Source organism: Lepidochelys kempii, chromosome 4 (assembly GCF_965140265.1).
Source record: "Lepidochelys kempii isolate rLepKem1 chromosome 4, rLepKem1.hap2, whole genome shotgun sequence".
NCBI classification, from domain to species: domain Eukaryota; kingdom Metazoa; phylum Chordata; order Testudines; family Cheloniidae; genus Lepidochelys; species Lepidochelys kempii.
Genome location: NC_133259.1, coordinates 80309838 through 80336127, shown reverse-complemented (window position 1 = coordinate 80336127; position 26290 = coordinate 80309838). Strand labels below are relative to the sequence as shown.

The following is a 26290-nucleotide window of genomic DNA, read 5'->3' as shown; positions in this document are numbered from 1 at the left end:
CACTTTCCTGTGTCTTCGTTGTATATGTACCCTTTTCTTTTCGTTGTTAGGCCCCATCAGGCCTCCCTTTGTGAAGTGCAGAGACACAGCAGGTTTACAACCTGAGGGCCCTCACCACAATGTAACATGAACATGGGTTAGGCAAATTCATGCTGGAAATAACATGTACATTTTTAACGGTAGGCATAATTAGCCATTGGGACAACCTAGGGTGGATATCTCATCACTTCAAGTCTTTAAATCAAAATCCTGTATATCTATGATACTTATCTGGCCCCATCACCATAGTATCTGACCACTTCATAGTCCTTAATATATTTCTCCTCACAGCACCCTGGTGATTTAGGGAAGTGTGTCTGTCCCTATTTTACTGAGGCGCAACAAGAATAAGTGACTTGCCCAAGATCACACAGGAAGTCTCTGGTCAAGAAAGGAGCTGAGCCCAGGTTTTCTGAGGCCCACCCACTTCACCGTCCTTCCTCTTGTAAAAAAAAATGGTCTTCTAAAAGATAAGCTAGAGCTTATCCAGAAGTTATGGGCTTGATGCAGAAACTATTGGGCGAAATTCTATGGCCTCTGTTCTGTAGGAAGTCAAATTAGATGATCATAGTGGTTCCTTCTGGCCTTAAAATCTGTGACTCTATGGCTCAAAAATAAATAAATGCTTACTTAGCTTTTTAAAAGATACATTTTTTAAAAGAGTTTTATTTCCCTGCAGGTATTTTGTTTAATTTTTAACTCAGCAAAGCAAATGATAAGGAGAAGGGAGGAGAGGGATGGAGGCAAGTGATAGTTCATGTGCTTTTGAGCAGCTTTCGTAAAAGGGCCATACATCCTGTGAGCCTATAAAGCCCTGGCAAAGACAGCTAGCGGCCTTCAGAGCTCTAAAACTTGGCTTATCACAGGCACAAAGCACCAGTGCTCAAAGTTCAGTATTAGCTGTTTGTGGGATTGATGCTATTTGATGCAAGCCAAAGAGCTACCTAAGGGCCACTTCGGGGACAAAAATCAGATGCTGGATGAAGCTCGTTTTCAGGGCTGAAATAAGGCAAATGTAGAGACCCAAAGCCTAAACTATTTCTTCCGTGTTTAGTTTTCTTTTATTTGGTCTGCATTTTCCCTATTCATTTGGAAAACCTGATAAAACACCACAGTTCAAGAAGTGTACATCTAACTTCTCAGCTACATTATTCCTCAGAACATGTGCATCTAGAAGAGAGTTCCAAAGAAGCAACAGGCTGAAATTCCTGTAATTCTCACCATCTGAACAATTTAATCGTATATGGCATCATGCATAGAAAGCATTACAAATCCTTTTGTATGAGAGAGATGAAGGGAAGCTAGAGAATGACACAAAGACAATGGAGGAGAGTGTTTCATTCATTGAGACTCCTGGAAGTGAAGACTCGCAAGAAATTGAATGAGAATTCCATGCTAAACTACTGGCTTCAGTTCAGTTCAACTAGCCCAGAAGGAGGCTTGATGACTAAACTGGGACTTTAGGATGATACAATGTCTGCAGAGAAGATTTAACATTTTAAAAGTTTTCTTCAGCATCATGTCTTAACAGGCTGACAAAGCACATGCTATGTATAATAGAGCTAGTCAGAAAATGAGTATCTTTCCTATGGAAAATTACAATTATTTGGCAAAAAATTGAAAATGGAAATATTTTGCTTTGGAAATGCTGCTGCAGTGATTTATGAGAGCTGTGGTTTGAGTGCTTCATGCTCCCAATCTCCACTGTAGGCTGGTAAATGGTAACACTATATTTCTCCTGATGCACCATAGTCTCCCCCTCTTGGAGAAGGAAGGTGGTGCAGTGTTTGGAGTCCCTGGCCATGGTGCAGCATGGGAGATGTAGTCAGCTGAACTGTTAACTCTCATGAGGCACTGCAGCATTAATTCCAAATCAAAATAGTTCAGGTTTTGGACAGATTTTTTCATTACAAAAATCAATGGAAATCAAACAAAAAATCCATTTGGTTAAAGACCTAATTTTCTGTTGAAAACCAGTTTTAACAGAAAATTTTCTATGAGTCCTAAGGTATACATTTTCCACTGGGTATCAGGATCACACAAGCAATATTTCACTATTATTGCAATAACTGGCAGTTTTACACAGCTCTGACTGCTGCTCCTGAATATGATTAGATGTTTGTGTGGAGAATGATCCCTTCAAAAGCATGCATGACATTAATAATTCCTAGTAATTCCTAGCTTTTGTGTAGTGCTTGTAATGAGTAGATCTCCAACCACTTCATAATCGGTAATTTTTAAGAATTCCAATTACAGTAAAATAGATTAAAATAACTGTTTTATTACAATGAAACCGCCAATCAGATTTTGCTTTTTAAAATGCATTTAATTGCAGATGGCAACACTTACCTTGACGTTTACCAGTAATTCTGCAAAAAATCATTCAAATATAATGTCTCTCCAAAGTTTTCAAAATTGGATGCCTAAAATCATATTTAGATCCCTAAATAACTTAACTTGATTTTCAGAGGTGCTTAACACGCAATTCTCATTTAGTTTAGGTATCTAAATATGGATTTAGGAGCATATCTTTCAGCAGTCAAGTTTTAAAATGTTGGCCTCAGCTTTCAACAATTAAAAATAAGAGGTATTTTTACCCATTTGTAAGAGTAGGGGTGTAACTTTATTTTTGTGTACTATCCTGTGTTACAAATTAACAGAATGAGTTCATTTATTTATCTTTGAATCTTCTCATTTGTCTCTTGACTGTTGAAGCAAGGCCAGCAATTTGGTGTCATTATTAAACTTGCACCATACAAAAGACCTCATTGTGAAATACCAGGTGACTGTCTTCAAAGAGCATACTGTAGTTAACATCTGCCTATTTTATATTAATTATAGAAATGCTATTGATTTCATGCCTTACATTTTGCTATATATTACTCTTATATCGAAGATGATCTGCTGTAGCCATTTAGAGTGAACACATGAAAGCAAAAGTAAAAAAACACTTTATTTGGGACTTTTAATGGGGAGGTGGAGGAATATGTTAACATTTCTTTTTCCTTCACAAGTAGCAGTAGTGTGAAGATCACATTTAGTAGCTGCACAACCCATGATAGTTATCTCGTTCTGCTCACACACGGTTTTTCAACATCTGTAACTTCCATTTTCAAAATATCTGCCCAGTGATAGACCCAACTGAACTTCTTCTCATACTTCTTGGATATGGCCATAATGGGCCTGATCCATAGTCCAAATCAATAAATCAGTATTTACAAATTTCCTGAAGTATTGTCCCCAACATGGTACTTTGGGGAGTGTGTCCACAAGTTATGAAGGATCAGAAAAAGATGACACTGTGCTTTGGGTAGGTAGTAGTCTGGGTAGTTAAAATACTTACAGTTTACCAACACTCCACGTTGAGGGGTAATCATGACTTTTAGAAATTGTTTGGTCCATCTTCAAAAATAATGTTGTTTTTTATATCAGCTGAGACACATTTGAAAAGGAAGAAGGGTAATGGCTTTCCCCATGACATGAACTCTAGTACTGATCAGAACATTAATGTTTTCACTCACAGAGTTGAGAAACCTTACAATGGGAGAATTCACTAAAGAGCAGTACTTAGAATTCCAAGGCTCCTTCTGCACCCAGTGGTGTTAGAGTGACACCATTACGTTCTTTGATAGCATAGTCATATTTACATTTTTGTTTCATGGAATCTGTGATCATTTGTCAGATATTTTACCTCTTTTGGACTGATTTCATCTTCTCTCTGGATGCACCCTGAATGTCTTTCCTTGTGTTGTCCACCTCTGACCTCTCCTTTTCTCAGGCATGCTTGTAGTGATCCCAGCTAGGAGTCAGAAGACTTGCTAGATTGATTAGTACCCAAAGTTGCCTTTATCGCCTATACAGTAATGTAGACCTTTTAGTTCACAAAGACATTTAACCATTTCTTTTGCTTTGGCTGCTTAGAGGACACCTAATCTCATGGACCTTAGGGCTCCCTGTTTTCAGGGCCTTATGATTTATTACTTGTGCTATCTAAATTTTCTGAAGGGTCTTGAATTGACCTGCCCAGTATTCATCAGCACTAATGATGGATCTGTCTTTCCATTATTACCTTTGTATCCAACAGTGCATGGAGAAAGTTATGTAAACACATTAATGAAACCATTCATATATCTTAAACACCTGAAATTTTTCTGCTGTGTAACATATTGTTTCAGGTTTGCTTGTGAATGTTTTTATTGGGACAGGGTGTTAATATAGCTTAATCTTCACAATTGCCTTAGCTATTCTTTTGGCTTCCTTTCTTTGAGAGACAGTTTCATTGATAAATCAATCATCTCTAAAAATCAAGTTTCTCTTTACAGTCACTCAGCCAGCCATGGATTTTCTATATAGGAAACTTTCTGTTTTAAGTTAGCTTATGAAAGAATTTTGATTTCATTTTTGAGTGTAGCCCTGAAATACCGCTCAGAATAAGCTATGATTCTGAACTTAATATGATGCAATGCTCCACTATTATAACTCCTTATTTTTGTATGTACCATTAATCCAATAATGCCAAATGATTTTTTTCATTTGGAACAAGTAAATTCTTTCACCTGTTTAAGAATCAGTTCTGTAACCTTCACTTCTAGGAGTGGTTCTACTTACTTTAGTGGGACTGCTCGGGTAAGTTCTTGTCAGTGTGAATAAGGGTTCTTCTTCAAGTAGTGTCTCTATGGGTGCTCCACTGTCGGTGTATCTATGCCTCTGCATTTTTAATCGGAGAATTTTGGTAGCATTGTCACTTCAGCCTGTTTATGCACCCTCCCTCCCTCATGGTCTGCCTTGAGGCTATCTAGCACGGCATGGGCGAACCGCACTCAGTTCCTTCACAACTGCCCTTGGCCTGAGACAGAGCGAGTCTCAGTCCAGTTTATTCACTTACTTTATATCTGGATAGTGTTAGTTTATAGCTCTCTTTAGAGTTTCCATTCTTTGTTGCAGTATCTTTAAAGTTTCTTTTCTTCAATTATTTAAAAAAAAATTTTTTCGACCCATTTTCCCACCTTTGTTTTGGGATTGCCCCCCTAGGGGCATGCCCATTTCTCCCGGTTTTAAAAGGAGCCTCTCCTATAGGGAGGCAACTCATGTGGGAGACAGACACTCTTGCTGCATCTGGTGCCTCAGAGAGGGACACATCCCACAGAAGTGCAACTTCTGCCAACAGCTGAAAGATAGGTCCCTAGAGAGCCGAGAGCTAAAGCTGAAACTCCTCGTGGAGGGTGCTCTTAAATGGGCACCTGACCACGGTCCTGATCTGCATCCTGGAAAAGACTCGTCCCCAGACCCATCAACCTCCAGAGAGGGAGAACTGCAGATAAAGTCAGCTGACTCCCCCCACAGAGCCACCAGGAAAAGGGCTGCAGGCCCCCAAACAGAGCTCCTGACCAGCCAGAGGAGATCCTTGGCACGTTTGGTCACTGTGGCACCAACGGTTCTGGGCCTCAGGACCCTAAAGAAACACAGACCTCCAGGTGCAAGCTCTGCCACAATGCCTAAAGACCCGAGATTCAAAGGCTCTGAAGCAGCATCACCACCTGCCAGAGACAAGAATAGAGACCGTACCAACTCTACTAAATCAGCACCACAAAAACATCCTTGGCACTGAGTGCTTCAAAGTAGCCCTTGTTGGAACATGCCTCCCACAAAAAAAATCAGTGCCGATGAGTCAGCACTGGCAATCCCTAACAGCACCAAGTGCAACAGCGGGATTGTAGAAGTTCCTGCTTCTCTAGGGACTGCAGCAGTTCCTGCTTCCCTAGGGACCTTATGATCATGGAGGAACTAGAATCCCTGCTACACAGTACCAGAGCTCTAATACAGAGCATGTCTCATTCCCCAGAATCACCATTAGCACCAGAGAGCTCTCCTTCAGCGACCCTGTCAGCCAGACCCTATTCCAGCGGGGAGTCAGTGATCAGCAACAACATGCAGATTCATTAAGAGCATGGGAAACCTCTTCCCACACATTAGACCACCCACACAAACGTGGGATCTCAGTCTGGTTCTAAGAACCTTGACTAGACCATCCTTTGAACCTATGGTCACTTGCTCCCTTCCACACCTGTCCATGAAGAAAGCATTTCTAATGGCTATTATCTCTGTATGACAAATAGACAAGAAGCAATGGGCTTAAATTGCTGCAATGGTGGTTTAGGTTGGACATTAGGAAAAAATTCCTAACTGTCAGGGTGGTTAAGCACTGGAACAAATTGCCTAGGGAGGTTGTGGAATCTCCATCATAGGAGATTTTTAAGAGCAGGTTAGACAAACACCTGTCAGGGATGGTCTAGATAATACTTAGTCCTGCCAGGAGATCAAGGGACTGAACTTGATGACCTCTTGAGGTCTCCTCTAGTCCTATGATTCTGTGATTCTATTAGTAGGAGAAATAGTGGCACTGATGGCACTCCCATCATGAGTAGTCTTTTTTTTTAAGACAAAATCACCCTGAGACCAAAACCGAAATTCCTCCCCAAGATAACCTTGTCCTTCCATATGAACCAACTCTTTCACCTCCCTACCTTTTTCCAAAACCACATTGTGACAACAGGGAGGCAATTCTTCATATGCTTGATGTTATGAGAGCCCTAGCATTCTATTTGGACAGGACTAAGGACTTTAGGAAGTCCCCTAAACTCTTCCTTCTGTTCTCAGAAAAATTCAAAGGCTCCACAATATTAGCTCAAAGACTCTCCAAATGGGTCTCCAGTTGAATTAACCACAGTTACCATGAGCGTAACCTATTGCCCCCATCAGTGATCTGCACGCATTCTATGAGATCCGTTTCTACCTCCAGTTGTATTTGTTAATGATGTCCCCATCTCAGAAATCTGCAGGGCAGCAACTTGGGCCTCTGTCCAAACTTTCGCAGAACACTATACAATTAATCGAGACTCCGCCTCTGATGCCAACTTCCGCTCCACAGTACTATTGTCAATAACAGACTCCACTCCGAAGCCCCAGCCCTCCAGGGAGGCTACTGCTGTGGAGTGACCAACAGTGGGGCACCCAACGGGATACTACTACTTGAAGTGGTTACTCACTTTGTGCAGTAATGATGGTTCTTCGAGATGTGTGTCCCTATGGGTGCTCCATAACCTGCCCTCCTCCCCTCTACTTCACAGGTCTTGACAAGGGGCTCTGCAGTGGAGAAGGAACTGAGGGCAGTTTGCCCGCACAGCACTAGTTAGCCTCAAGGCAGACCTTGAGGGAGGGAGAGCACATGTGTGGGCTGAACGAACACTGCTACCAAAATTCTCCAATTAGAGGTGCTGGGGCATACATGTACCTACAGTGGAGCACCCACAGGGACATACATCTTGAAGAACTACCAGTATTGCACAAAGTGAGTAACTTCCTCTTATAGAACTGGACTCTTAATGAACTCTCATAAGCAGCACAATCTGGGTTTCGTACCAAGTATGCTATAAAGGCTTTAAATGATATTTTTAGACTGTGGATAAAAAGTCCATTTCAAATGCTCACCAAAATCTGCCTGATTAAAACATTTTCAAAAGATGAGAGTTACAGATTCCTGTAGATAGGAAATAACTGTGTATGTCTGACAACAGAGTGGGAACTGTTGATTATTTTTAATGGTAATCAGTGTGTGGTATAATATTGTCCTAAAATTTATATTGTTTGAATATCCTCAGCATCCTTTCTCTAGAGTGATTCAGCAGCTCCTTAGCCCTCTGAGAAGTGAAATCATTAGTGTTGAAATAAGCAGCATTATTTTAAAATGTTTCAGTTTCACATATAACATGTCACTAACTTATAGAAAACGTGCGGTTGGCAGACAGCATGGAGAGGTTTTGTATGCCTGCTTAACAAGGGGTTGTTGCCAGTATGATTTTCATGCAACTTTAATTGAGATGGGAGAAGCTGGTACAAAAAGTGAGTTTCTGGATTAGTTCAAGCCCAATATGTTATGTCTGTTACCAATCATCAGAAAACAAAGCTCATCAAGTATGTGGCAAATTTTCAGAAGCACTGTCATTTAAAGATGTTGCCTTGTTTTCTTAAGAATACCACCACTATAATTTTGAAGCCAACCAAGCAATATATTTGTTTTGATATTAAACCTTCCCTATCCAGCTCTCTTTCACCATCCCTCCTGCTTCTTCTCACATTTAAACCAGAAAACCCTAACAAGTGGGCTCTTTTCCTTTATACATGTGGTGCTCCAGTAGGTTTACAGGGTGCCTCCAGGGGTTGATATTCAAGGACTATCAAAATTTATTTTTGTCAATGAGGCAGTGAAAAAAAATGTAATTGGTTCCCAGAAGCAAAAACTCCACAATCCATTTCTCACAACTAATGTGAATGTTTGATATTAGTGTTTGAATTAATTCTGTCCCCTTTTAATCCATATTATGCTCTGTTTCCAAAAGATCTGATGGAAACCTCTATTATTCGCAGAGGAGGAAAGATGTATTTTGTGACAATCAAACAAGCTGATGAATTAACAGTGACACTCTCCAATGTATATAAGTGTGACCCTATTCAAATCTCAACTCAAAACATGAAAACATGGAACACATTATGAATATTCATCCTAGCACACTCTGGTTACTGGCTTTGCTTCCAATAATACTTGACAGGTTCATTTCCTTCATGTTTTCCTTTTTTAATATAGAGTGTGGTTGATTTATTTCCTAATCCATGTGAATGTGAACTTCCTCGGACAGCTAAAAGCATGTGTTTTGCAGCTTGCCTACACACAGCAAAAGGCAAAGGGAAAGTTTGTATTAATTTGGTAATATGTTTTCTTATTTTTTTTCTCATAACTCAGCTTGGAAACCAGAAAATAACTGCCAATGTGATGGAGGTAAATGCTTCACAGACACACAGACAAACAGCAACAGAAGTTTCTTCACTGCCTCCTCCTTCTGTGGTACCAGTTAACAGAACCTCTTTCTCACCAGACAGTGGCACCCACCTAGCATCATTTATTTTGCCAACGCTTGATGATTTTTTGCCTTCACGCTTTTATAAAACCCTGGCCCTCTCACATTTTTCATATAAATACCCTTTCCTAGCTCCTGAAAATACTATCCACAGGAATGAAACAGCCTCTGTAATCACAGACTCTGCCATGAGTGAGTACTCCTCTCGCACGGTGAGCGAGTCCTCCACAGCCATTCTAGATGAGCTGCAGACTTGTAACTATGATACTACTGACTGTTCTGAATCACCTTCCCCAACCTTGAGCCAGATGTCTGCTGTGTCAGATGGCACCACCTTAACCACCACTGCTGCCACTTCTCATGTAATTATCCTTCCTTTTTCCTCCAGTTTGTTCAAACAGGTTGCCAAAGGGGAAAAGAACTAATTCTTGTCTGTTATCCCATTACTCGTATGAGAACGGTGTCAGTTGTTTATTCAGGTTCTGCACAGTCTGGTAATATGTTTTACTACAGTAATTTACTATAGTAATGACAGATTCCGTAAAAGCCACTCAAAATTGTGCAATTTGTTCTGTAACTCTAATTTCAACTAAGATATAGTGAACAGTTTGTTTACAACTAATGGCCAACTTCACTCTTATCACTCAGTCCAAATATGTTAAAGGAAAGCAGACTGAGGAATTTAAGCTGATCTACTTTAAAATATTTAATTAGTTGCCGTACTGAAAGAATGCACAGGTTGAATTTTGAGAGAGGCTGAAAACTAGCTTTCAGCTATCATTGAGGTACATCTGTCAGGCACTAATATACCTCAGAGATTCATATTAATAGGGTTGATGAGAATACTTAACACAACCTTGTTTTCCCCTAGCCATGACCACTGACTGCATGAAGCTGTTTCTGTTTTATCTCCTCTAACTAACGGTTCCCTTTCTTAAGCACAGTTGTTTTACAGGAATGAACTGTATAAATAATCTTAGATTTGGATCCTAGGAATTCTGTTATTTTTCAGGGCTGCACTTTCTCTGGGTAACTCAAGGAAAATAACCAAGTCTAAATACATATGTGTTTATATATAATGTATAGTATATGTATATTTATATATGTATAGATAAACAAAAAGGTATAGAATATGGGTCAAATTCTGCTCACTTTACCCATGTAGGTACTTCTGTTTACTTCAAGGGAACTGCATGTATGATTAAGGTGAATCAGAATTGGTCCCATATTTCGATTAAATAACAGATCACTGAATTACAAAACTATAAATATTCTTAGTGGGGGTTCTCTGATGACATGATGATAAGCTGAGACCAGAGCTCTACTGTGTCAAAATGTTGCCATATTTATAACTTTGACCAAAGCTTTTTTGTTTTATCATTTACATGTAGTAACAACAGCAAATTTTAACTTACTATAAATGTCACTTTAAAATAATATGTCTTTTTAAGAACAGTTTTACCCCAAAGTTGCAAATAATCACTTTGAAGAGTTGGGGTTCAATGTGCTGAATGCTTTTTATATTATATGACAAAATTATGGACATGTCAAGTAAAACCAGTAATTCCCACCCATGAAACATAAAAATTTCAAGGCATTGGAACTACAAATCTGTTTACTGCCTCCTAGTTGTAAGCAAAGATTAGACAATACACAGATAAAAGAGCATCAACACAGACTTTAACCAACAAACTCAGGGGAATGTCAGGTGCCTACATTTATGTGCAAACAATTGTATTTGTTCTTTTTGAACAATATTTTTGGTATGTTAAAAAGATCATGATCTGTTTTTTTGCTAGCCCTACCACCTCTTATTTTTTGGCCAATCTTCCCTCATGGAGATCTGTGATCTGGCAGCCACTTCCACCCTTAGCCACAGTCATCCTTGTTAGCATGAGGCCAGATGGATAGACATCTTTTCAGTGCCATCTGTCCCTTTAACTGCCAACAAAAATTACTCATCCCTAATGGGGAAGGGGGAAGAAGGAGCCTCCCTCTGAAGAACATAAAGAAGAACCAGTCTGGGAGCCCCACAAAGAGAGCGGGCTGCTGCAAGGAGCCACTACTGAGATGACGAGGAGCCACTGCTTCTGTTACCAACCTTTCCTCCCCGCCTTTTCTCCACCTATTGAAGAGGGTTACTGAAGAGGGGTTAGATGACTGCAAATGTTTCCAGGAGCTGGGAAGTTGATAGGAAGGTTGGCAGCAGGCATGGGTGTTCTAGTACTGACTCCATCTCCTGAGGTGGGGACACTAACCTGCTCAAGGGTGACTCCTTTTCTTTCATGGAGGACACAATCACTGGAGGAACAGTAGGGACTGGGTGGTCTTACACCATCCAACAGTTTACAAGAAGTTTTGTAGCTCTCTGACAGCTGCTGTGTCCAGTCCCAGTATGTTCAGCATTTACTCAATATTACCACAAAATGGTCTCTGAGAAAGCACAGTTATTTCCTATTCTACATGTAGTGAAAAGCTGTAATATCTCAAGCACCATTATATAGCTACTGTTGGCAAAGCAGACTTTAATAGTGACCACTGTATATCTTACTTGAACCTGTTCCTCCTCTCAGTAAGTCTAAAGTGGTCAATGTTATAAAGTCCACAGTAGCCAGCAGATACCATACAGTTATTTGCTATTCAAAGTACAGTGAAAAACTATAGTACCTCAAAGAAAAGGAGGACTTGTGGCACCTTAGAGACTAACAAATTTATTTGAGCATAAGCTTTTGTGAGCTACAGCTCACTGAATGCATCTGATGAAGTGAACTGTAACTCACGAAAGCTTATGCTCAAATAAATTGGTTAGCCTCTAAGATGCCACAAGTCCTCCTTTCCTTTTTGCGGATACAGACTAAGACGGCTGCTACTCTGAAATCTCTCACCTACAGTCTGTATTCTCTAACTACATAAACTTGCAGCAAACACAATGCTAAATTAGAGCTATTGCTTTAGCCACTGATTTAGGTCTTTGTGAAAGCCTAAGGCAAGAGATGAGTTGTAAAGCAAAGCTCTTATTCAAGTGCGTGTATTTGGAATTGTAGTAACAAATACAGAGAATAACTGGCAAAATAAAGGGCTTTGAAAAATTTTCTCTCAAGTTTAACCCTATTATAACGATTTCTCTTTAAAGTTCTTTTCACAGAAATCTATCTTTTGTGTAGTTTTAAAATATGAAAACAAAAGAAATTGTAAGTGACACGTGTGAGAGTTGTTATATCTCACCGTAGCTGCTAAAAACCCAGTTTAGCTAAGACTATCACAGGCTTGGAGAATTGATCCTGAGTATTTTCAGTCATAGCCAATGTCCTGGACGCTGGGGGTGGCTGTAGCACTGCTGCACAACACCTCTCCAGCTGCTCAGACCTCTGTAATCAAGTCTTCTCTCCTTTCGCTCACTGCCTCTAAGAATCAGCAGGTGGCTCCTGTCCCACCTGGCTCCATCTCAGCTGTTCTGAGTGGGAACTGAAGGCAGCTGCTCCTTCTGAACGTAAGAGTCTAATGAGGTGCCTGGCTCAGGGGATGAAGAGATGATCAGCCTTCTGCCTGTCACCTGGTTGGGAGGTACCTGCACCTAGGCAGTTTGGCTCCCAGTCAACAGAAGTAGAAAGCTCTTCCACAAGGAGAGCCCAAGTGTAGTATAATGGGGCAAAGAGTGAACGGGGCAAGAGTGAGAAAAGGCATAACTTTGAGATAAATTTGGAATATGGGATTCTAGCAGGCCCCAGCTACCTCTGTATTTTGGTGACAAATTGGTTGTTTTCTCTGCCTTTTTCACTCTTCTAAAAAAAATACATATGAGTACAAAATCTAAAATTTACCAGACAGCATACACAAACTTTGATTTAAATGGGAGATGAGGGCACACACCACCACTCAGGACTGGGCCCTAAAATACAAGCATCATATCAGAAAAAGCATCATTGGTTACTCAGTGATTCTGAGGGCAGGGCACTGTTGACCAGCAACTTCTCAGAGCTAGCTTTTAAAAAACAAGCCCTCTCATGGGTGTAAAATACATCAGCTGCTGAAGCTCAATAGCAATGACAGTGTTCACATTGTATTTGCTCAAAGGGAAATTCTGTTAATCACTAACAAGTAGTTTTAGCTGAGGGATATAAGCAAATATTAATATCCTGTAAGATTTCTAGCACAAAAGAACAAGAATTTATTCTTTCATTCTCCTGCTTTTGGAGTGTTTACTTCAGATCACCCTTTTCCAGTAAGCCTGGTCTCCTGCTGGTTGCAGCCTGGTCTATATTAAGGCTGAGGCAGTCAAGGATGGAAGCCATGCCATCCCTCCAGCATATGCAATGTCTTCTTCATCCAGCTTTTGCTAGATCAAATGTGTAAAGCTGGCGGGCTGGTATGAACTCCAACATATGGAACAGATGGCCAAGCTACCTGAGCTGGCATTGAGTCACTCTGGAAGACGTTGGAAGCTGGTTGGTCCAAAGCCTGACATCCTCATTCATAACGTGATGAAACCACCATATGTCTTCAATACATCATTGCTGTTTCACATCAAAAATGTCCAGCTGGCCCATTTGCACCTCTGCGGTGGCCTAGGTTTCAGAGCCATACAAAAGGACAGAAGCCAGTGCTGTTTGATAGATTCACATCTTATCCAAGTTGATATGTGTTGTTGATGCCATAGAGGCTTCCAGAGAGCTTGCACAACACCAATAAACTTGCTGATTTGATGTTTCATGACAGCAAGGCAACCACTTTCCCTGGTAACAATGGAACAAGAATGTCACATTTTTATGTCTGTCATGTACAGTCATTCCTGATGTCTGTCTAGCTAGGTAAGGCCCCCATCATCATATCTGACTACCAAATAGTATCGAGGCATCTGTCCAATCTGTCTTATCTCACTGTCTGTCACAGGCATTTGTAAAGTGTCCATCACTGTAGAACCTAAGTGCCTAATACAGAAATTTAAAGGAATAATTTTTCCAGTCCACAAATGATCTGTTAATTCTGTTCCTCCAACCAGAAGAAGAAAATCTTATGAAGTGTGTATGGGGCAGGTGTTTGTAGGCATGCGTATGTGTGCATACCCTCCACTATTGGGAGCGGGTCTTCTCAAAGAGATAGTTACATTTAGTTCTATAATAGGAGAGATTGGGCTCGCTCTGGTTTTAGGAAAAAGGAAGGTGCCTCACATCCAGTGGGCCTCAGCTGAAAATAACCTTTCCCTAGCTCCTGAAATAGTCTCTCAGGGTTCATCCAGCTCTTGCGTTCCTATGGCTAGAAGTATTTTTGAGGGATTATATAGAGTGCAGTAGTTCAGGTGTAGGATCTTAGACTGAATGTGAAGTCCTATCAAGAGTCAGTGACTGGCACAAAGCACCAATGTGGAATACTACTGCTCAGGTGTCCTATCAGGAGTTGGGCTACAACTTGCTGTGGCCAGGGACATTTTTGATAGAGAGTGTTTCTGTAAAGTGATAATGGCCTATATTCCAGTGACCATACTCAAGTTCTTTTTAAAACACAATGCTGTGCACGTGATACTAGAATATTCAATAGTCATCTCAGCCAGTTGGGCCCTGACAACTGACAATAAAGGGGCGGACATCCTACTGGACAGTTGCATGTGTAAACACTCGACGTGTATGAATAAATGTGACAGTTGTGAGTTCAAATTAAGCATGCACACACATGCCCTAGGATTTTGATATTTTGAAAATCAGACCTTTATTTGAGTTATTTCATTGTAACTGTTTTTTAAGGAATTTAGAAGAAAACACATTTACAATAAATCAATGCATTTTTAAAAAAATCTGTTTAAATGTATGTTCCTGCATTTCTACAGGAACAAATCTGGGCAGGCAAGCTCTAATGGACACATTCGCACAACCTTAACTTCAGCTACCTACTCAATTTACCTCTAAAAGATCTCCATAAAATGTAATGCTCTGAATGCATTCAGGAGTTCTGATGACATATACTTAGGAGCTAGATCTTCTTTTTCTTACACAACTGCAATTCCTATTGAGGTTGTAGGAGGGATGGGGGTGTGAGATGTAAAAAGAAGCCTAAAATTACCGATCCCCAAAATGCCCATTTCTTAAACTACAGGAGAGAGTGAAGCCAGTCACTTCTTATATCACAGGAGAGAATGAACCACATTTCATTTATAAAGAGTCTAGCAATAATGTACATTCTTTTTAAAACTGAGGCTTCTTGTTCCTTGCTTTTCTGCTTCACACCCTTACCTTCATATTTCACAACCACAGCTTTCAACAGAAGTAGAACATAAATCCATTCTTCTTTAATTGTTCTCTATTATACAAAACTAGACAAAGGTAGTTTTCAATGCTCATAATTTTGTTTAGAGTTTTAAAAATAATTGCATGGAAAAAGAGACCTAGAAAATCGCAGCCTTGCCATCTTTTTAAAATGAAATTAATGATTGGCTATTATAAATGGATTTATTTTTTCAGATTCTCGACTCTATAACCTTTGTAGAACTCTCCAACTGTAGTGTGGCAGCCCAGCTGTGGAGGTCTAAAGCCATGTGGTGGTGGAATAGGACACATTGCTTTAGAGAAACTCTCTGAGAGCAAAGTTCAACTGGTTTGTGATGTCAACAGAATCCCTTATTGTACTGCTTACTTGTTTTTTGTTTACAAGATGCATTGATGCACTTTTTTTTGCTATAATATACATTACACACAAGCATCTCACAGTTGCCCATGTGCTGGGTGCCACCTTTCAAAGAAGTTTCAGCTCACTATGTCCTTTCCCCTTCAGTTTGCATACACAGTTCCACTAATGTCAGTGGGAGCTAAGTATGTGGAACAAGCTGTCCCTTTAAAGTGACAGGTTTCAGAGTAACAGCCGTGTTAGTCTGTATTCGCAAAAAGAAAAGGAGGACTTGTGGCACCTTAGAGACTAACCAATTTATTAGAGCATAAGCTTTCGTGAGCTACAGCTCACTTCCTCAGATGCATATCGTGGAAACTGCAGCAGGCTTTATATATACACAGAGAATATGAAACAATACCTATTCCCACCCCACTGTCCTGCTGGTAATAGCTTATCTAAAGTGATTTCCAGCACAAATCCAGGTTTTCTCACCCTCCACCCCCCCACACAAATTCACTCTCCTGCTGGTGATAGCCCATCCAAAGTGACAACTCTTTACACAATGTGCATGACAATCAGGCTGGGCTATTTCCTGCACAAATCCAGGTTCTCACATCCTCCCCATCCCCATACACACACAAACTCACTCTCCTGCTGGTAATAGCTCATCCAAACTGACCACTCTTCAAGTTAAAATCCAAGTTAAAGTGAGTGATCTGAGGCAGCCTTTGTTACGTGATGAGAGCAAGTTTCACTGCCACCTTCATTTTATACTGACGTTAGATCCATGCAGATATTTTTTATGCAGCTCATCCTGCTGCCTTGACCATAGTCCTTCTGTCCCCTTCCCATGACTCCAGCATTCTTCATACAAGACCTTTATAAGGACAAAGGGGGAGGCAGAGATTCATACAGAGCACATTGCACTCCTCCTATGATGAGTTTTGTATTTCAGTGAATACTGATCCCTGTTGCGGCTAAGTACCTAACAACTGGGCATTGTCTTGTGGTTGATGGTCTTGCATCATCCTTTATTTGCGATGGTACTCAGAGAGCTTTGTATGTACTTTAATGGGATATTGTTTTGTTTCTCTCAGGCCCAGATAACAGTGAATGGGAACGCTGGCACTGCTGCCAGTCCAATGAGTCACTTTCAAAGGCCTTTTTCCCCTTCTTCAGTTTACTCTCCACCAGCTTCACTTAATTCAAACATTATCATGCAGCATGGCAGGAAGATGGGTAAGCCTTTCATATAATGTTTACTTTATACATCATGCGACATGTTCTGATTTGTGGGGCAAGAACTGCAAACAGTTACCGAGCATTCCACATAAATAAAGGTATTATCTATTCATGTACTTTGGGAAAATTACAAGCAACAATACAATTTATTGTTAGACGCAATAACATTCCTAAACTGGCTTTACTACAGTCTTATTACTTTAAAGCAAGATTCTTACACATATGTGACTCTTGCAATAATTCCACTGGTTATATTGAGAGTATATTAAAACTGCATGACTTTCAGATATTCCTGAATGTGTATCAAAATCCCCTTAGGTGTCCCTTATCCTCATTAAGGCATTAGGGTCCAGTTTTGCATGGTGCTGAGTTACAGGTCCCTCAATTTGCACTATCTTCAGTGGAAGTCACCTCCTCACAGGTTGTGAGGTCTTAAGATTTTAAAAGCTTAAAGCTTTGCCAAATAAAATTTCATGTGTATTCTTTAGAGTGTCATAAGAATAGATCACACTTTACAAACATAAGGACAAGATCTCTGCCCCATGGAATTTAGTCTAAAATGATTTCTGTTTTCAAAAAAGCACATATAAGACCAAACATAATGTCTCTCCATTAATCTTTGTATGTGCAATCGTGTGGGTTTTCCAGTTTTCTCATCAACATTTGCATACTCAGAAACTATATGCACAAAAACATTTCAATATGCATAATGAGTTTGCTCCTGTGTTACATGGGAGGTCAGATTAGATGACCAAAATTGTCCCTTCTCACCTTAAAATCTATGAATTGTATAAATGCTATATCATCTGTGTACAAGTGATAACAGCAAAAATTGAGCATGTGTATCTGCACAGACAAAAATACAGGTTCATTTAAAAACACCTGATATCTGATTTAGAGATCTGAGTGTTTATTAACTATGCTTCAGAAATTGTTCCTAGACAGTCCTTTTTGAACATGATTTTTAAGAGCATTATCTCAGGGCGGTTCTGAGTTTCTGAGACTTACAAAACAATGGCCAGATCTCACATTCATTGTATGCTCAAAAACCCTTCGATGCCAACAGATTGGGCCCTGCAAGGAGCATAAGATCAGATTTCAAAAGTTTTCTAAATTTAGCATCATATATATTTGAAAAAAAGCCCAGATATTCCGACATTTGACACACACAGATGCGTACTGGAATATTTACAGGCTTTCAGACTAAGTAACTGAAAAGGTTGCGTTAAATCCAAATTCTTTCCAATAAAGAGGGAGAGAAAATATTCACATTACACTCAGAGCCGCAAATCATCACAGTCTCTTTTGTTGTGTTATATCACAGTTCTTCTAGTGAAACATTAAAGACTGCAATACCTACTGCATTGGAGGGAAGTCATAGTCTCCACCAGCAGTGCCAGAAATCTAGCTTTATGCCTAATTTCAGCCATCCTGCAGCAGAAACGTGGGTAGTACAGTACCTGCTGTTGCAAACCATGCTTATATAGTCATAAAGGCCCACTAATTAGCCACCGAAATCTGTTGCCTGAATGACTAGAGAATCTTGTTATGTTTCTTCTGTATGCAAGATTACATCTAAGCACATCACCTTATGACAGTACAAGGCTTCATATGACATGTCCCAGCATCTTAACATTGTGTCTTTTTGTTAATGACTTGCTGTGAATTTTAGAGGTAGGTAGTGGTAGCTAGTATTAATTTCAATAATTAAAAGAACAGTTGGGGAGGGAGTTGCAAAATTATCTTCAGCACCAAAAACCAATAGCAGATTGCAGTTTTCACCTCAATTAATGTAGGTGGCTCATTGGCATGTCTGCTACAGGGAGAGGCAGAGTTATTGATGTGCACATGGCATATTAGCCATATAAAGCTATTTAAATAAAGGTACTAATATATACCTTTTTATATAATTTATATATAATATAAATGTAAGGATGAAAAGTATCTGTAAAAAACATTATAGACCTCATAATTCATCTGAGTTCCAAAGCTGGTAACATTAAAGGGAGTTACCTGGGTAATTCTCTCACAGCAGAAAAGCAGGATCCAACATATGTACCGAAAATCTCTGTGGAATGTTTGAGTAAATTCATTACTACACATATAGAACAGAAATTGTTTTCAACTCTTCCATGCTTCTGGGAGCAGAAGAGTTCATACTACCGCAGAGCACTCATTCATAGTATGGATGGCAAAGTGGCAAGTTTAGTTTACAGAAAAAAAGTCTGTTCTGCTAGCTTCACTAAGAGTTTTGTTTGTCTGTGTGTTTGTCTCTCTCTTCCCTCAGCCAGCCCTTAAAAGCAGCAAAGCAAATTTTGTTTTCAAATATTGTAAGTTTTTTCCTAAAAAAAAAAAAAAAAAAGTCTCTCTTAACCTGAGAGATTTTGAGCTCAGCACAGAGGTTAACAAAATAATCCACATATGTGTAACTCCTTGAGTAGAAGGTTTTGCAGCGGAAATCCTACTAAACCCAGCTGCTCAGGCTAATGTGTAGTATTATCAGGTATTCTGTATGGATGTGGTTATCAAATTTCCTTTAATGCTTGTAAAGCACTTTGAAAATGTAAAGCGTGCTCTAAGTGCTACGTATGATTATTCTATCGCTATACAACATTCTGTCGCATTATCTTTACAGACTCCACAGAGACATACTCACAGTATGCTCAGTCTGTTGGCAGCAGCACCACTCCCAGTACAATACCAATCTGTAGATCTTCAGAGGAAGAGAAGAAAGTCACAGTCATTAGAGCACCACATTATGCAGGGATTGGCCCGGTAGATGAATCTGGAATCCCAACAGCAATTAGAACGGTAGGAAATGCCAGGGAGTGTGTGTTTGTGTGTGAGAGAGAGCGAGAGAGAGTGTGTGACAGAGAGAGAACTCAGACAATGAACTGATTGTTAGTAATGGGTTTTTCACATTCTTCTAGTCTTATATAATGTGGAATAGAGTATGTGTAATCAGAAGGCTCATGAATATAATACTGTGTGTTGCAGGAAGCATAATTGGGCAACCTCATAGTTCTAGTTTCATTATAAATAGTCAGAACTGCAGTTTTCGTTCTTGTTTCTATTATTTTCCCTGCCCTTTGTGGTGTTACGCTGTAATTTCATTTCCTGTCTGTCTTGTCATTCTAAACCTGCAAAGTTGGCTAATTTTTGCGATTAGCAAATAAACCTCAGGTGCCTATTTTTTCCCTATGGCTCCTGTATTGAAATTAACAGACTTGATCCAGTAATAACCCCTTTGACCACTATCCCAGTGAAATGCATCATGACCCACCATGCTTTTCCACAATCTTTAAATGAGCAGCATGGAAACCCTCTCATTGTCATTAGTCCAGGTTTGATGACTTGCCACTAATCACTGCTTGAGCTGTCCCAGGATGTCAGACGGAATGGTTTTGTTTTTACTATGCTGAAGCATTCTTTCCACACTGCTGTCAGGGCAGCCCCTTCTGGCTGGTCCAGACAGTAGCAGTGAGTCTACAAAGGAGCAGCTCACTGGCCTTCCTGGCTGGAGGAGAGGTGTTGTGCTAGATGGAGAGAGTAAGAAGAGTGGGAGCCAGGATGAAAGCAGCAGAGCCCTTGCAGGTGAAATCTTTGTGAAGTGCACGGATGTAGCAGCTATTGGATATACTTTGCCTGCCAACACCGACATATGGGGTTGTGTAATTGCCAAGAGCTGCTTCACTGGATTGAAAAATTAGGGGGAAAACAGGAATTGATGGAGAAAAGCAATAGGAAAGATTTCAGAATAAGTGGTAAGACTGGGATATTTTGTGTAAGGGGGAGGAGGAAACTCTAGCATTTCTTGCGTTCCTTTCCTTTGATTTCGGCATATACAAATGATACAATAGAAAGCTTTTAAAAAATGAGTAACTCGCATTAGAGCCAAGCTATAGCTTCCCATCCCTACTAAGCAGACGGCCCTGCCTTTTGTGTAGGAAGTTATTGTTTTGTTGTGCTTTTTTTAAGACTAGCAGACTGATTCCATAAGGTGGATATTAATTATATAAGAGTATAACTGAAATCCCCCAAGTGTATTTAATGTGGCTGGCAAGCTGCCAACAGTGTATTTGACTTCCAGATCTGATAGTCTCAGGCTCTTAAGATTTTCTCTGAAACTCATGTATGCCATTTGGACTTTTTTTTTTTCAAGTTTGGGATTGCTTTCTTTTCAGCTCTGTGCTGCTGCATCAAAAACTTATGCAGCTTGTAATATTACTGTTATGTAAATGAGTCTCATGACCCGAGTGAGTTAAAAGTTACGGTCTGCTAGGAATATACCATGTAAATAAGAGAGTGAGAGAGTGTGTGTGTGTGTGCTGTCACTTCCCTCACACCCCACAGGAGTTAGCTGGAAATGAGAGTCAGTTCTCAAGGTACTGATCTGAATATACACTTTAAAGAAACTTTAAAGATGTGTAGATCTGAGCATATCCCAGCAGTGAGAGAATGAAGGTGGTGGTGGTGTCAGCAAACGTCCTGCACCATCCCATCCCTCAGAAATGCAGCACCATCCAGGAACATACAGAAGTGCCACGGCAGCGTTTTCAGTGAACAAGGGAAAACAGGAGAGTAGCACTTGCTCTGTTTTCCAAGGGTCATTGGGCACCCAAATATCCAGCTTGCCCTTCAGTCTTCTGGTGGAGGGACCTGGATGTTTCAGTTCAGCTTATCTCAGCAGTACAATGAAAGTTTCAGAGTTTCTTCTACAGATTAAAAAGACAGCTGCCTGCAGAGTGCAGTAAACATGAGTTCCAGTGTAGTAGATAACGTTAAAAAAGTCTGCCCCAAGCCACAGATGGCTCATCACGCTGATGTGGTTTAATGTGCGTCTGTATCTGTTTCCAAAGCTAACAGTACACGAGGGAGTTAAGTGACTAGCCTTGCATCCAGCCCTCTTTGACTTTCTTAACTCTGTGGTTAGAAGTTGTCCAATAAAAATATTATCTCACCCACCTTATCTCTCTAACCCTATGGATCAGGTATCCATTTTGTAGCTGGGTGAACTTGAGGAAGTCTTTCAGTGTGAGTTTGAACCCACAACCTCCAGGATTGTACTCAAGCCCCTTAACTGCTCAGCTACTGCACCTCATTGTAAATAACATAACTATTGTATATTGAGACACTGTGCTGCACAAAGAGAGGCTTTCAAATGAGGGTTTAGAAACAAACTTTTTGCAGAATGTAGTGCTGATGATCTCCTCCCGTTTTCCCTTTATGCCCCCAGTCCTCAAAGCTCAGTGCTGTCCTGCCAAGAAAGGCTGGATGAAGCTGTCTTCAAAATCCATCCTTCACATTTCTGTCTCTCAAACTGGAAGCAATCACTGCAAAGCTCTCCTTACTCCCAGCATCAGAGTTTGTTGCCTTGATAGTATTTCAGCCCCTGCCAAACCAGGAAGCATGGGAGTAAGCCAAATTCTGGCACTCAGACCCTTGCATGTTAAGGTACTGCAATACGACCAAACTACCAGTATAGCCCCCGGCATTTTGAAGTGCCAGGGCAGAAAAACTTAGACTTTGGAAGTTTGGAACTTTGGAAGTTGAGTTTTCCGTCAAATTGTCAGCTGTGATTTTAATCCAGTTTTCAAATTATCCAGCTAGTTTGGGAGCAAAATAGTATCTATACTGTGTTATTGCTAAGCGTTTGAATCTTTGAGGATGAGGAAAAACAAGATAACTGTAAGAATCTAATCATGTATGTCCTCAAATTTGAGCATTAGCTATGTTGTTGGAGATCTCTGTTTCTTCAGCTTCTATAATATACCAATATTTGGGAATAAGAATTTACAAACACAAAATGTAATGTTTCCATATCAGTAAGAAACAGAACTTTTAAATCAAGCAGTAAGTGAATTAGGCTATTTTCCTAAATACAGTAATAAATATAATATGTGCAGTATCAACTGTATCCACAAGCAGAAATTAAAGTGGTACTGTACTAGACATCACTAAATTTAAATACCATTACTATGGTTCTAACCAAGAAAAAAGTCACTAAAATGCAGTGTGACTGCATATTTTTTATCCACAGTATCCAAAATAATTGTTTCACAGTTAACTATCAAATTATTCTGTATACTAAAGAGGCCTTTCTTTTGTGTGTAAATAACAAAATGCAGTCTGACCAGATTTCCTTCACTTACGCAATGATGGAACATTCCAGCTAGAACTGATTTCTTTTAAGGGATTTTACCCACTGATAATTAGGAAACATTTTAACACAAAGCACTGTTTAATTATGGGTTGCTTCATACGTGAAATAGAATGTAGGGCAAAATGAAAAAAGCTCCACTGAGAATCATAAATGCCTGCTTTAATTGTGCGCTTTCTGATGGATTGTTACAACACTGAAAATGATTACAGAGTCTCCCAAGTACTACTTGCAGATTTTTCTTTTCTTTTTTACTATCTTTTCCTTGATTATTCATTCAAATATAATAACTGTGTCTCACCATTTAATTGTAATAAATGCAGTGCATGTGAATCAGCATGGTATCTAAAATGACCAGATGCATGGGTGAACTTGGATAATTCACAGTGTAATGCATGGCTTGTGGAGTTAGCTAATGTAAATTGAAATACTATATTTTAAAAAATTGATTTATCCCTCCTTAACTCATTTAATATTTCCCAAAACATAGGGTCAGAGAATTGAAGGGCAAAACCTGCTCAAGTAAACAAAAACATGTTTGGGAGAGGAGAACTGAAACTTAATGATATGATGTCATGTCCTGTCCCGTTCTCCCCCCCCCCCTTTCCTGGCCCCATGAAATCCTCTCCACATGTATTCTACATGATTGGATTTCCATAGATTTGGAGGGGATGTGACTGTCAGCAAGGGCACTGGGCCTGGGGACATCTATGCACCTTCATTCTCTGGCAAACTGTGAGGACATAACCATAATGATGAATGGTGACACTTTTGCATTAATTCCCATAGATTTTCACCACCATCCATTCAAACTCAGTTGGAGGCTCATTTCTGGCCCAGTACAAGCAGGGAGATGTTGGTGGCATGAGTCCATTGGCTTCTTCATAAATCAAGCTCAATTATCCCTCCCCAGAGTCTTGCAAGTACAGAGATATAACCAACCCTTGGGAATTAATGTTAACAAGATCAGAATTAATCCCTGTGAGTTAGCAATTAGCAATTTTGTGAGACCTAATATTTTTTTCACAAGAAGTCTTGCAGATAAGCTTTGTGATAGGGAGTAGTTTCTGTCCGGTTACTTACAATGATAGCTCCTCAAAGTGCAGTTTTAGGGGTTAACAAATTAGAGGAGTTAAATATAAGGTAATGACTATAGCAAGGAGCATTTAAAACAACAAAAAAGTGCCTCTTTTAACATAAGTAAGCAAACTGCTGTTTTAAAATATTTATTAGTGACTTTAAAAAGATGGTGAACAGTGAGGTGATAAATATTCAGATGTCCAAATTCTGTAGGTTAATTTGGACTAGAGAAGACTTTGGGGAACTTCAGTGGGTGAATGTGACTGGGCAGCATGGTAACAGATAAAATTCAACAATGGCAAATGGAAAGTAATGCGCATTGCAAGGTATATAGTGAACTTTTGTGAGGCTCCAAATTAATTATCACCACTCATCTAGCAATGTGGGCTTCATTGCAGACATCTGAATAGGAAGCTCTGCTCATTGCTCAGCAGTGGTCACCAAAAGCAAACAAAATGCTAGGATATAAAAAGAACAGGATAGAAAATAATCTTGAAAATGTTATTTTGCTATTATATAAATCAGTGAGCTCTCCTCACCTACAATACTGTTTCAGTTCTGGTCATCCTATCTCAAAAAAGATATTGCAGAAATAGAAGGGGTTCAAAGATGGATGGTGAAAGTAGTTAGAAGCCTGGAGAAATTTCCAAAGAAAAAAGATTGGAAACTGAATAGTCCCAGTGTTTTCAGAGGAAAGAATGAGAGGAAACGTCAGAGAGGTGTATCAAATAATGAGTGGTATTCAGAAGGTAAATTGAATGTTCCTGCTTATCCTTTCTCCTGATACAAGGACCAGAGCAACAAATGTAAAACTGATAAAAGGAAATAATTATGCATTATGTAAAAATAGTAACATATGGAACTCATTGCCACGATATGTCATGAAGGTCAAATTCCTAGTAGCATTAAAAAAAGATGTTTATACAGGTAATGAAAATTTCCACAGCTGTATTCAGTAGCAATTTTATTTTAAGATAATTTCATGTTCACCACTAACTGCCTGGAGTTAGGAAGAAATGTTTCCTGTGGGCTGGTAATTGCCTACTGTTAGGTTTCTTGCACTTTCCTAGAAATAGGGCACTAACAAATTCACGGCCCATTTTGGTTAATTTCATGGTGATAGGATTTTAAAAATTGTAAATTTAATTATTTCAGATATTTAAATCTGAAATTTCACATTGTTGTCCCTGTAGGGGTCCTGCCCCAAAAGGGGTTTGTGGGAATGGGGGGTCACAAGATTATTGTAGGGGGGTCTCGATATTGCTGCCTTTACTTCTGCGATGCTAGTGGTGGCTCCTCTGTCTTCAAAACTGGGCTACCGGAGAGCGGTGGCTGCCAGCCGGGAGCCCAGCTCCAAGGGCAGCGCCGTCCCTAGCAGCATCGCAGAAGTAAGGATGGCATAATATGATATTGCCACCCTTACTTCTGCACTGCTGCTGGCAGAGTGCTTCCTTCAGAGCTGGGCGCCTGGCCAGCAGCCGTCACTCTCCGGCCACCCAGCTCTAAAGGCAGCACAGAAGTAAGAGTGGCAATGCTGCAGCCCCCCCCCCTTTCAAAAACCTTGCAACCCCCCTGTGGTCCTCTTTTGGGGTCAGGACCCCCACTTTGAGAAACCTGTATAATATAGGGTGAAATCTGTATAATATAGGGTAGGAGTTCACAAAAGACCAGATTTCACGGTCCGTGATGCATTTTTCACGATGTGAATTTGGTAGGGCCTTACCTATAAAGCATCTGGTACTGGCCACTGTCAGAGGCAGGGCATTAAATAGATGGACCACTGATCTGGAATGGCAATTCCTATATTCTTAAATACTGTCTTTGTATCCAGGAGCAGATTCCAAACTCCAAAAGATATTTAGGGCTGAGTCAAAGATTCATAGGAAACCTTGCAGCTGTACAGTGAATAAGAAAGTGTGTGTGTGGGAGGGATCAATAAGGGACTAACCACAATGGGCCAAATTCATCCCTACTGAATCTCTTTACAAATCAGTGGAATTACAGTGGAGATGAATTTGATCTAACATGACACCACTGATCTTTTTGTTTCTTTAGCTAATTGTTGTAAACTGTATTTTATTTAGACAGTTGACCGGCCAAAGGATTGGTATAAGACAATGTTCAAGCAAATCCATATGGTTCACAAGCCTGGTAAATATACATTTTTCTATTTGTTACATAACTTTTGGTAGCATTAAGAAATGCACTTTCCCTGCATTCTGGTGGCTTGCTCTCTGATAATAACAAAGCTTATGATCAC

The 26290-nt window shown here is 39.9% G+C and overlaps 1 protein-coding gene across 34 annotated transcripts in view; it reads left to right on the top strand.

The window, feature by feature from the left end:
- Window positions 1-26290, top strand: part of SORBS2 (sorbin and SH3 domain containing 2) — a 450872-nt gene that overhangs the window by 348017 nt on the left and 76565 nt on the right. For 23 of the 34 annotated variants that reach the window (XM_073341803.1, XM_073341822.1, XM_073341809.1 and 20 more), the window contains 4 exons: window positions 8837-9313; window positions 16646-16787; window positions 19426-19601; window positions 26115-26181. In XM_073341803.1, the coding sequence (XP_073197904.1) occupies window positions 8837-9313; window positions 16646-16787; window positions 19426-19601; window positions 26115-26181 (862 nt within the window). Of the gene's footprint in view, window positions 1-8836; window positions 9314-16645; window positions 16788-19425; window positions 19602-26114; window positions 26182-26290 lie in introns of those variants that run through there. The other 11 variants (XM_073341830.1, XM_073341838.1, XM_073341829.1 and 8 more) reach the window with 2 other exon arrangements.